Consider the following 12,722-nt stretch of genomic DNA (forward strand, 5'->3'; position numbering starts at 1 on the left):
TTTGTGAATATACTAAAAACCACTGAATTGTATGTTTTAAAAGGATAAATTTTATGGTGTATGAATTATATCTCAATTTTTAAAAAATAAAGCTGAGTAATTCAATTTTGACCTATATAAAACAGGACCAATATAAAACATGGTTGTTAATATTGTAATAATGTGCAATAACATAACTGTACAGAAATCTATCAACCTCTAAATATCTGAAAATGAACTGTTTTCTTTGGGGACACATTGAGAATTATTTACAATAATAATTCTACTTTCAGTTATAGATTTTACAAATCTGTGTTGAACATCATGAATCTAAATATCTGTGCATGTGAGCTAAGTCACATCAGTCCTGTCTGACTCTTTGCAACCCTACAGACTGTAGCCCACCAGGTTCCTCTGTCCATGGGATTCTCCAGGCAAGAATACTGGAGTGAGTTGCCATGCCCTTCTCCAGGGGATCTTCCGGGCCCAAGGATGGAACCTGTGTCTCTTATGTCTCCTGCATTGGCAGGCGAGCTCTTTACCACTAGCACCACCTGTAGGACTGGGAATTCCCTGGCGATCCAGTAGTTAGAACTCTTCACTTCCACTGCAGGGGACAGGGGTTTGATCCCTGGTCAGGGAACTAAGATTCCCCAAGCCAAAAAAAGAAAAAACAAACAAATGAATAAAAAAACCCACAATATCTGTAAGATAAATGTCTAAAAGCTCAAGCAGTCTCAGAATTTCCAATAAGTCTGTTTTTCACTTCTTTGATATTAAGACCCCAGAACCCCACCCCCATACTTCCTGTCATCTTCCTCTATCTTTCAATCTTAAATCATTTTATGCCTAAAAAGCAAAATATATCCAAAGATGTACATCATTTTATTGTTTTTCTGTCCTTTTAGGGACCAGAAGGAGAGGTTGGGGTAAATGAGTCCCTCAAACAAAGCCAAATATCCATTTGTTTTTATTATTTTCTGTGAACTGATGGCCAGTTTTGGAGATATATTATTCCACCTTTTCCCCCTATCTTTGTTGTAGACAAACATCAGGGCATTGCTTCCCCTCCTGCTGCAACCCTCACCATCCTTCAACTTTGACAGTTTGTCTAATTAATCAATCAAGATCTTTAATGTCTTCTAGGCTGCCTAGAGCAGGGACTTGGCTATAGCTTCATCAGTAATAGTAATATTTAAAGTAATAATTGGGTGGCTACAAGAAATTAGGGTTCAGAGAGGCTAAAGTAGGGGAGAGAATGGTTTTGGGGAATCATCAGTCTGCTTCTAGAATGATAATGCCTGCTATAGAATTTCCCAGAGCTGAAGTAAAATATGCTCCCAGTTACCAGTTTTCCTGGTCTTATTTGTGTAGTCACCAAGCCTGATTTCCCTTCTTTACTGATATTGTGAAGGAGATAGAGAGAGTGCTTTAGATAAGGAACACAAGCCTTATGGTCATTGCAAAGTAGTATATCCCAATTATAAATGAATACATTAGCAGTCAAGGTGGTACATTAGTTTTCTAAGAATTTTGTTGGCACAAGTTTATTGCTGAGAGCCTGGGTATCCTGGGAAAATTCAGTTTCTGGACCTCAAGCCTGAGGACTAAACTTTAAACTTAATGGTTTGTTGATCTACTCCCCTATGAGAAATTGAACCAAGCAACATTTCCCCAGAACATCTTTGTTACCTAACAGTAGTATTTAAAACTTGATAAGAAAACTGGTTGGTTTGTTCAATTTAACTAACTGGTCATTTTGGATAATTTAGTCAAATTAATTGTAGGATTAAAAAAAAATTACCCAGTTAGGTTCAGTGGCTATGACAGAAAAATTCACTGATAAAAGATTAAGTAGAAAAAAAGCAGAGTTTATGAACATACACATTCTGCATTTGAGTAGGAGAATTCAATCATGAGTAACTCAACTCAAAGGAGTCATCAGAGGGCTTATATAGCATCTTAACAAAGAACAATAAAATTGCAGAGCAGTGACAAGACAAAGGAAAGGGGGTTTAGATTCTGAGTGGCAAACTGTGGGAAAATAAATACAGTTGATTCTTGAACAACACGGGTTTGAAATGCAAGGGTCCAGTTACATGCAGATTTTTTTCAATAAATTTTATTACTGTATATGACCCCCTGTTGGTTGAATCTGTCAACATGGAACTACAGGTATGGAGAACCCAATGTAAAGTTACACATGGATTTGCAACTGCCCAGAGATTGATGCCCTATCCCCTGCCTTGTTCAAGGGTCAACTCTATATGGGGGAAACTAATGGAAGATAAAAATTATTCAGTAAGACTTGTTATGTAGATTCTTCTTGGTGTCCACCTCTGGGCTGATAGAGTCTAAAGTTTTCTCCTATTCATTAAGAATTCTGCTCTTTCTGGTAAAAGAAACAGAGACATATTTACAAAATTTTGTCCTGCTTTTAGGCAGATGGGGGAAGACAGAGAGCTTTCCTTGTATCTGCTTCTTTACAGTCTTTAGCTCAAAATAATCCTTATGCCAAAGTGGCATATTTTGGAATGCATATTGTGATACCCTACATAATCAATTTAGTCAGATAAGTAGGAGAAAATGTCATATCAGTTAGTTGATATTTTGAATGTGAACAAAATTATATGTTCATTTGTAATTGTTTATCTTTTCAACAGTTGGGTTACATACATTGAGATGCTATTTGGTAGAATTAGGGTGTCTTTTGTGAGATCCTGCTCTGAACATGATGCTCAGGCCTGCAGATGCCTTTGAGGCAAAGGGAAATTGGAACTCTTCCCTCTCCTTATGTTTTTGTGATCAGGTTCAACTGGAAGCAACTGGCCTCAGGAATGTACTGAGTCAGACATCTATTCACTTCACTGCATGGATTCCACCTTGTTAACTGATTTAATAGTCCTCTTACTCTCTGTGATGCCTAGGCAGTCAGTTAATTTGATACAATCACTCATATTGGCCATTTTACTGAATTTCTTAGGCTGGTTTATACAAAATGGTCAATATGACGGCTATTTCTGATCCTTATTGTTTTTTTCTCACTTGCTTTCATCCTGACATTCTTGTTCTCATTATATTGAAAGCTAAAGAGAGGCACAAAAATAATCTGCAAAGACATAATGACAAGGCAATCTTCACAACTCTCCCCTTTCAGGGACCCTCAGGCTTGGAAAAGTCCAGTGGTAATTAAAGTAAAGCTTCGCTATGGTAACTGAATTGAAAAAAGATTAGTGTTAAGTATATATGTGGGTAATGAGGTGTGCTTTGTATTTGTGTGTGTGTGTGTGTGTGTTGAAGTTGGGAAAAGTGGAAGTGCTACTGTTGAAGGAAGGGGGACCCCTTTCAAGACCCAAGTGTGGGCTCTTGTCTAATACTCGGAAGTGAATTGTCCAAGGAGACACATGTGCTGACAAAGCAAGAGATTTTATTGGGAAAGGGCACCCAGGCAGAGAGCAGTAGGGTAAGGTGATGGGTTTAGTTTCTGGCTTGTCTTTGGCCAATCATTCTGACTCAGAGTCCTTTCTAGTGGCGCACTCATTGCTCAGCCAAAATGGATGCCAGTGATAAGGATTCTGGGAGGTGGTCAGACATGTGGGATCTTCCTTTAACTTTTTCTGAACTCTTCCGATTAGTGGTGGCTTATTAGTTCTATGTTCCTTACTAGGACCTCCTGTCATAAAGTAACTCATGCAAATGGTTACTATGGTGCCTGGCCAGGGTGGGCGGTTTCTATCAGTGTGCTTCCCAGAACACTACTATTCTGGATAGGGACTCAGAGAGGTAGCTGGGGTGGAGGAAAATTAAAATAACGAAAAATAAACTAAAAAAGAAGGCTAGTATATATTTAATCATTTTATGGTCTGCACTTCTAATCGTCACCTTTATAACTAGGGCACATATACCCAGACTTGTACTTTATAGTTTCTTTTTTCCTTCAAAACCTCATCTGTGTGTGTGAGGATAAGAGAGACAGACGAGATTTTCTTTCCGAGATTTTTAGCAGAGGAGAAATTTCTCTGGAGAACTTCCTCCTTTTTTTTTTTTTTAAACCTGGCCCATTAAATTTTAGTGTTAAGTAATCTCACAATAAATGAAAAGTATTCTCTAGAAAAAAGTTAATTCAATGTGATTTACCATTGTTTAATTCTGCTAGCCAAGCTGCACTTGTCCTGAAGAGCTACATAATTTATTCAAATGACCTGGGGCTTTAAAGTCAATCTTCCAGCAGAAAAAATTACTCTCTGCCCCCAGGAGAGTGAATTTTTTTGTGTTGTACTGTTCCTTCTGACTGACATTTATTTGACTCTCAAGTGTATTTACATTGTTGGGCTTAATTTGGAGTTCTTTACTGAATCAATAATATGCTATGCTTTTTGATTCAAGTGGTATCAATATTATTATTCCTTTGCTTTTCCTTTTCTTTTTGCTTTTTTTCTCCCTTATCTCTCTGTAGTTACATAGTTTTTCTTTGACCTGTGAAAATTTTTACTCCTAAAATTATAAAGAAACAGAATAATTATCCTTTAAATCTTCTGGGAAATGTGTGCCTCTTTAAACTTTATTTATGTCAGAACTTACTGTAATGAAGGACAAAAGCTCTAGACAAGGTCTCCTACTCCTCAGGGGTGTTCAAGGCCAGGTCTCCCGGAGGCGAGTCTGCAGTTTGTTCTCAAAAGTTTATAGCTCACCTCCTGGCTATTTCTTTAAAAGGGGAATGAGATGGGGCTAGAAATAGAGCAGGGTGGGAATCTGACCCATCGTGACCACTCAGGAGGCCCTGGCCTGGAAAATTCCCCGGTACATGGTAAAAACAAACATTTGAAATGGAGGGAGAAACCAGGCTTAAACAAAGAGTGAAACCAGTTCCCATTTAAACTCTCCTGCCGATAACCATATGTGCCCCCTCATTTGTTTTCCAAACATCAGTTTTCCATCATTTGGACAGAGCCTCAACCTGAATCTGTCCAGAACATAGGAAGAAAATATTTTGAGATTTCATAAAATGCTGTGTCTGTATATGAGGAGCATTTGCACCATGTTCAAACAGTCTGCTGAAATAAATAGTATTGTGCAAACTTTTGAATCGTACTATATTTTTCAGGCAATGGTGACCTCTTCTTGCTGATCCCATCTGTGTACTATAGGATCAACTTCAAAATGAACGGAAAAAACAGACAAATGTCAAAAGCCATCTGTTTTGTTTCATGTCATTTGTAATTTGTCTTTTGTAACCCATCCTCCCTTTGCTGTGTTACTTCTGTGGGACCTTTACTTAGGTCCCCAGCAACCTCCTCAGAGCCTGCCTGCCCTCTTACTTCACCTGCAGCCTGCAGCCTGGCTAAGTGCACTCTTACTGCTCCCAGAAAAAAAAATACGATCAGTAGAAATAACTGGAATCCTTTATACTCATGTAAGTGTCTTGGGTTCTCTGGTTATCTGTACTCACTGCAGTTAACTAGTCATACATTTTGCCTACCTGTGGCCTCCATTTTGGGAAGAAAATGAAAAATATTTTCTCCCATGCAACAATCCTTCAAACTCTTCCCCCCTTCTTCAGTGCTTTTGTAACAGCTTATGAATGGCCAGCAATGACTTTTTTGTAAATGTTGCATGTTTTCTTTTGGCCAGGACAAGGGTGAGATTAAAGGGCCAGCTAATACTGCCTCCTGTACTGTGGAGGTTAAGACTGTGAGTGCTGACATTAGAGTGCCTTGGTTTCAAATCAAATGTTCCCATTTAATAGCTATGTGATTTCAGAAAAGTTATTTAAACTCTGTGAGCCCTACTGTACTGATTTTTTTAAATGGAGGTAATATTAATAGCTTATAATAGTACCTAGTATGTGCTAGGCACAATTTTTAAGCACTCTAAACATAACAACTCATTTAATTCTTATAACTCCATGATGTAGGTAATTAACATCATCCCCATTTCTCAGATGAGAAAACTGAGACATGAAGAAGGAAAGTAACTTGGCCATAGTCATGGATTTACTAAGTGGTATAGCTGAGCTTGTGAACCAGGTAATTGGAACCCAGAGGCCATGTACATACACTGGTATGCTATATTGCCTATCTATTAAAAAGTATTGAGTATAAAGCACTTAGCACAGTGTTTGGCAAATGGGATTTATCGTCAACTGGTATAATCACTACCATCACCTGTATTTATCTTTCTTTTGTCACTCTTGCTTCTACTATACTTATTGTATAAGGCTAACCACCCTCAACCCCACAAAAAGAAAAACAACAGTAATCTGGGCAGCAATAGCTGCCTAATCCTTCTGATGTTGTATACTTTGTATTTAATTACAAATATGATAGAGACCCATGAAAGGAGACACTGCTTGTTAATATTTCTTTCAGAAGACATGAGAATTATATCCTTCCTGTCACTATCTCTGCAGCAAAAGCCAACAAAAATTGCTTAACAAAAGGGAGAAATTTTAGAAATTTTAGACTTCAAGTAAAGTTGCTGCTGTTCTTTTATTAAACAGGGGTAAAATTTTTCAAACAGTAATGAAAGTTGTAAAAGATGCTGGTGGAATTTAACTCTACTACTAGAATAAATTCCCTACTCTCCACTCCTTAACTCATTTTAGAATGCCAGTATCAGGGTAAAGAAAGAGAAAATTCTGCAAATAATTATATTCTTCTTTTAAAGTAAGCCACTAACTTCAAAATTCTCTAACACATTTGTGGAAACTTCATTTTTTTGTTTGAGATTTATTTGAATGAGCTGTTATGATTGGAGACACTAAGAATTTCAGATTAATGTTTTGCAGCCAAAAAAAAAAAAAAAACCCACTGGAAAGCTGGCAAGTGTTCATAAGTCAGACCTAGAATTATGTAGGTTGAAGACTCCCAGTGGACAGACGGAATATATAAGAAGGAAACCAGAGATCTGGTGCTATTACGTCCCTCACTCTAAGGGAACGAATAAGCACAAAATTAAAAGCATTCTTCAGCCTGAAATTTTAAGGTAGGTCTCCACAATTTATACATACTCTATTTGGAAAGTAAAACATACATTAAATGAAAATTTTTTATGGATGTACTTTCCCTTTTTCCTGTATTTTAACACTGTATTTTGCTAAATTCCTAAATTATTAAACTACTGTTTCTCTTACAGGGGTGCACTTAAGAACGAAGCAAGCTGATTTATGATAACTAAGTTTTAAACACGAACAACAAGTCTTCAAGTGAGTATTTTAGATTCTTTCATGTTAATTTGTTAAGTCAAGATTATGAAAGAATAAAGCTCTAAAGTGATGTTTGTTGTTTATTAAGAGATTCTTTGCTGATTACATTTTCACTGAGTAGTTTATTTATATGTGTTTTGAAACTATCCAAAGGAATAGTCTTTCCCTTACTGTGTTTATCTTCAGCTAATTTTTTTTGTTTTAAAATAACGTTGCTATTAAAAATAACAGTACCACAAAAATCTGAATATTGGTTATAATATTCAAGAGCCAAGTAGCACTGTTACTACTTAGCTGTTAAACTAAAAAAAAAAAAAAAAAAAAAAAGCAAAGGAAAAAGTGATACAGTTATATTATGATTAATCATTGATGTTCAATTCTTATTTCATTGAACAACACAATTTTTCCTACTTGACCCTAAATCCAATTTTGCTATTTTTTAGTTTTCTTTTCCTAATTAAAAAAAGAAGTAGCTTTTCTTTTATATGGATTAAACTTAAATATCCATATGTAAAAGTAATAGTCTCTATTAAAATGCGATGGGGGTTTTAAAAATATGCACATATTCCATAACTACCACTTAATTATATTATTATTGTGAAAATAATGGAAAAGTAGAACTATAGGTATTATTTTTAATTAGTAAAAATCAGCCATAACCCACCATCCCAATATGTTCCTTTTGCATATTCTCTTTAAGTCTTTTGTACACTTACTTATTTTTTCCATAGTTTATTTTACTTATTTCTCCATAGCTGGAATGATTTGTATATAATTAGTTAGTTGAATAAGGCATTTCTCTATGCAATAGTAGGCAGTGGTGTGATTTCTAGAAAGTATACAGAGTGAGATATGTGCTCATGTGTTTTTGAAATGCTAACTTTCTTATTTCTTAGTTTCTTCTTATTTGTTTCACATATTTCCTATTCTAGCTAACTTTTTGAAATATTAATTTTCTTTAACCTTTTTGACAATAGAAAAGAAGGGCAAAAAGTAGTTTTGCTTAGAATTTTCAGTCTTGATGCCAGAATGTCTTAATTTCTTGGTGTTATTGACAGAATTCTCTTCTTCAACAAGTAAAGTCTATTCTGATTTCAGAAGGCATACTTCTGTTTCCCAATATTTTCTATAATCACCTACATTTTTTTGCTTTCAACAAACTTTTATAATACTAACAACTTGATAATATCTTAAATTCTGTATGTGTTCTACAAGTTCTTTTTTTTCCCCCAGAAGGTGTAAAAATTAGGAGCTGCTGACATTTCAATCAACATGAAGGCCAACTTCTCCCTTGCCACCATCAGCAAAAACATTACCAGCAGTCTTCACGTTGGATTTGTGAACATTTCCAGCAATGAGTCTACTTTTAATTGCTCACATAAGCCATCAGATAAGCATTTAGATGCAATTCCTGTTCTCTATTACATTATTTTTGGGGTTGGATTTCTTGTCAATACTATTGTGGTTACACTGTTTTGTTGTCAAAAAGGTCCTAAGAAGGTTTCCAGCATTTACATCTTCAACCTAGCTGTGGCTGACTTACTTCTTTTGGCTACTCTTCCTCTCTGGGCAACCTATTATTCTCATAGATATGACTGGATCTTTGGACCTGTAATGTGTAAAGTTTTTGGTTCTTTCCTGACCCTGAACATGTTTGCAAGCATTTTTTTTATCACCTGCATGAGTGTTGATAGGTACCAATCTGTCATTTACCCCTTTCTGTCTCAAAGAAGAAATCCCTGGCAAGCATCTTATATAGTTCCCCTTGTTTGGTGTATGGCTTGTCTGTCCTCATTGCCAACGTTTTATTTCCGGGATGTCAGAACAATTGAGTATTTAGGGGTGAATGCTTGCATAATGGCTTTCCCACCTGAGAAGTATGCCCAGTGGTCAGCTGGGATTGCTTTAATGAAAAATATCCTTGGTTTTATTATCCCTTTAATATTCATAGCAACATGTTATTTCGGAATCAGAAAACATCTACTGAAGACCAATAGCTATGGGAAGAATAGAATAACTCGTGACCAAGTTCTGAAGATGGCAGCTGCTGTTGTTCTGGCGTTCATCATTTGTTGGCTTCCCTTCCATGTTCTGACCTTCCTGGATGCTCTAGCTTGGATGGGTGTCATTAATAGCTGTGAAGTTATAGCAGTCATTGACCTGGCACTTCCTTTTGCCATTCTCCTGGGATTCACCAACAGCTGCATTAATCCCTTTCTGTATTGTTTTGTTGGAAACAGGTTCCAACAGAAGCTCCGCCGTGTGTTTAGGGTTCCAATTACTTGGCTCCAAGGCAAGAGAGAGAATGGTTCATGTGGAAAAAGCAGTTCCTTTAGAGAAATGGAGACCTTTGTGTCTTAAACGTGAGAGTGGAATATATGTTATCAATATGGCTACTTGGCTTAAAAGATCTCCCTGAATTATCTTTTGATGGCTTTAGTAAAATAACAAATTTTTCCCCTTAATGTAATCTTTTCTCAGACTTCTAGAACAGGAAACCAAATGTACCTCTTAAGTTTTATCCTCCAGTGACTTTCAAAAAATGCCTCCTTTTTTTCCCTTACTTGTCTATCTGTACAAGATGACACTGGGGAGATGTATCTATAATCTAGAAATAACTGGGAATTTATCTCAAATTATAATTAATAAGAAATTGTGAATGATGATTTGGGGTTTCAGATTTCTCTTTGAGAAGTTCTGGAGTCTTTGTTGATTTTTATATCTATTTTCCTCAAGCTTCTCTCTTGAACCAAGGCCAGTCTTTTAATTAATTGCATTATTTACAAGATAGTATGCTAAAAGGAATGCGCACTTCTACTTTATATTATGAATAATAATCTTTTTCTATTTCACTTTAGCATAATTTTATATTTAAGATACGGCTATATATTGAGTAGGGCTAGGAATATAGTATAGATCACATGTACTCCTACATTTAACTTGTATTTATAATCACAAAAAGTGAAATGTGTAATAACATAGATCTGTAATAAACAAATATCTGAGTGTGCACTAAAGTCTGAATAAACTTTTTAAATTTCTATTTATTTTAACTGTTTGAAGTTTTCTATGTCCTCTGATACTTTTTCAAAAACAATAACTAAAAACTATTTAGTGTATAAAATGTAATGGTCATTTTTTACATCCTTGACCTTTTGGATTTGGTGCTTTGATTGATATATAGGAAGTTGACCTGAGTTTTATGATTGATGCTTTGGTTGTGGGTTGCTTCCCAAAATATTTGGGTGGCTGCTTTAACTCTTTAATTTGTAATAAACCCTTAACTAGCATAGGAAAAGGTTATCTCAGAATGTAATTTTGATACTCCAGAAGGACAAAGAGATCCAGCAAATGACAAGTTTGGTGTCACACAGCAAACCTACCTGTCAGGGCAATGCAACATGGCTTAGAAAATATAAACCATGGGGTATACTTAAATTACACCTGTGGATACTGTTTGTTCCAGAATTTATAGGATTCTGTGGAACTCTTCTATACCAGTGACTGGTGCATAGATCTCTCAACACTATTAGAACTCCTAAGTTTGAGAAATACCTGAAACTGAGTTACCTTATTTAGAGCGTGAATCCTAATTTTAGAAGTTAAACATTTCATTCTGCACCAGACCCATATTTTATCAGGTTATCTAGGACCTTACTAGACCAGTACTGACCTCTAAGATAGTAGTAAAGTTTCAGAAGCTTGGCATCTCCGCCAGATTTCAGGGCTATAGATCCAACAATACTCTTGATCTACTTTCTGGGAAAGTCCTTATTTCATGTCATCTACTATTATCAATAAAAACAAATAGTTAAATGTAAAACCAACTATGACTTCATATTTTAAATAACTTTGTAAAACATAAATAAAAGCTTTGATTAGAAGATCATGTGCACTTTACTTTTTTGTTGTAACTACCTCAAGTTATAGATTCTTACCTTGTCTTGTATCCTCATCTTCCTTATAATCCCCACTGATACTTCTTAGTTTTACCTTCCATCATTCCTTATATGGCTTCTTGCTATACTCTTCTAGTCTCCCACTCTTGTGTCTTCAGCCATAATCCCTTATTAATTATCAAACGAAAGCCCAGATTTCTTGCTATGGTCTACAAGACCACAATAAACCTGATTTTTCCCTGCCTGTCTGACTTTTTTTTCCCTCTGCCATCTCTTCTTACACTGTACGTTCAAGCATCACAAAAGGACTCAAACTGCTTTTTTTCAAGCCTACTGCTCTCTCATGCCTGTCTGCTTTTGCCCACACCACTCTGTTTCTTTAACACCCCTCCAATTATCCCTGACCCTCAGAATGTCTCACTCAACTGATGAACACAGCTTCCAATATTCAGCTCATATCAGTTCCTCTCCCACAATAACAATTATGATACTAATCATAATGCAAACCTCCCTCCCCTGGGTGTTCCCTTAATGAAAAGAATTATTTACCTAATCCCTGGGATTTTAAGACTGGCCTCCACTTCCTTGTTAGTGAAAGTGTTAGTCACTCAGTCCTATCTGACTCTTTGTGACCTCATGGTCTGTAGCCTGCCAAGCTCCTCTGTTCATGGAATTCTCCAGGCAAGAATACTGGAGTGGGTTGTCATTTCCTTTTCCAGGGGATCTTCCCAACTCAGGGATTGAACCCTGGTCTCCAGCATTGCAGGCAAATTCTTTACCAACTGAGCCACCAAAGGAACCCAGTATTGATCCATAAGTAATTCTCTGAGGCTTGGAATACAGTGGTCTTTCCTGGGACTAAGAAGAAATGTCATTTGAGAAGATGGTGCATGAATATGTGAACTCTGATTGCAGGAATGTACAAAGGTATAAATGTCTTCTTTTCTCTTTGAAAATATAAATTTCATGTTAAGTTTCTCAGACAGCAAACAAAACTGTATTCTCATTTTGGTTGTCCCATTTCCAAGTATTACCTAATTCGCTTTCTTTTCCATGGTTCCACATTTATTCATCTCACCCACATAATGCCCAAGAACCACATAGTAATAATAATAGTTATTACTATTAGGTGAGCACTATATGATATATACTTTTATAAGTATTTTACTTGTATTATCTCATTTTATTCCCAAAATGATTCAGTTATTCTCATTTTACAAATAAGGACACTGAGGTACAGATGAGTTCATATTAATCTTTAAGTTTGTCTCTGATCAATGATCTGAGTAATCCTAACAGACGTATTTAGTAGTTTCAGTGAATCTTAGGCTACAAGCTGATATTTCAGACAGTCCTGCTCAGACTTTCAACTTTCTCCAAACCACACTGCTTACATATCCATGACCACAGTAATAAAAGAGTACTGGGCAGGTGGTATATTAGCACCTATGAAGAAAAAGAGAGAAAGCTAATGGATAAGGCTTTCTGCCTGGTTCTCCACTACCCTTTTCTCATGCTTCATGCTCTATAGAACTACATGAAGTAACCACTACTCCCTGCTCCCCCCTCTACCTCCACACAGAAAGCAAGACCCTCAAACATTTATTTTGAGGGACAAAAATTTGACATGAATGTTAGTT

At 36.2% G+C, this 12,722-nt stretch overlaps 1 protein-coding gene across 5 annotated transcripts; it reads left to right on the forward strand.

The window, feature by feature from the left end:
• Positions 1-5,114: 5,114 nt before the first annotated feature.
• Positions 5,115-11,067, forward strand: AGTR2 (angiotensin II receptor type 2). Of its 5 annotated transcripts, none has more exons than XR_009598946.1 (4): positions 5,115-5,392; positions 6,767-6,963; positions 7,114-7,183; positions 8,420-11,067. XR_009598946.1 is itself a non-coding variant. In XM_012107488.4 (3 exons), exon 3 carries the CDS (start codon positions 8,456-8,458, stop codon positions 9,542-9,544), a length of 1,089 nt encoding a protein of 362 aa, XP_011962878.1. In that variant the 5' UTR covers positions 6,894-6,963; positions 7,114-7,183; positions 8,417-8,455; the 3' UTR covers positions 9,545-11,067. The 5 variants fall into 5 exon arrangements, 3 of the variants coding, with proteins under 3 accessions (XP_011962878.1, XP_042097707.1, XP_060264447.1); XR_009598945.1 differs by having other exon boundaries at positions 5,126-5,392; positions 8,417-11,067; XM_012107488.4 differs by lacking the exon at positions 5,115-5,392 and having other exon boundaries at positions 6,894-6,963; positions 8,417-11,067.
• Positions 11,068-12,722: the final 1,655 nt, after the last annotated feature.

The sequence above is a fragment of the Ovis aries genome, chromosome X (genome assembly GCF_016772045.2).
Source record: "Ovis aries strain OAR_USU_Benz2616 breed Rambouillet chromosome X, ARS-UI_Ramb_v3.0, whole genome shotgun sequence".
NCBI lineage: Eukaryota > Metazoa > Chordata > Mammalia > Artiodactyla > Bovidae > Ovis > Ovis aries.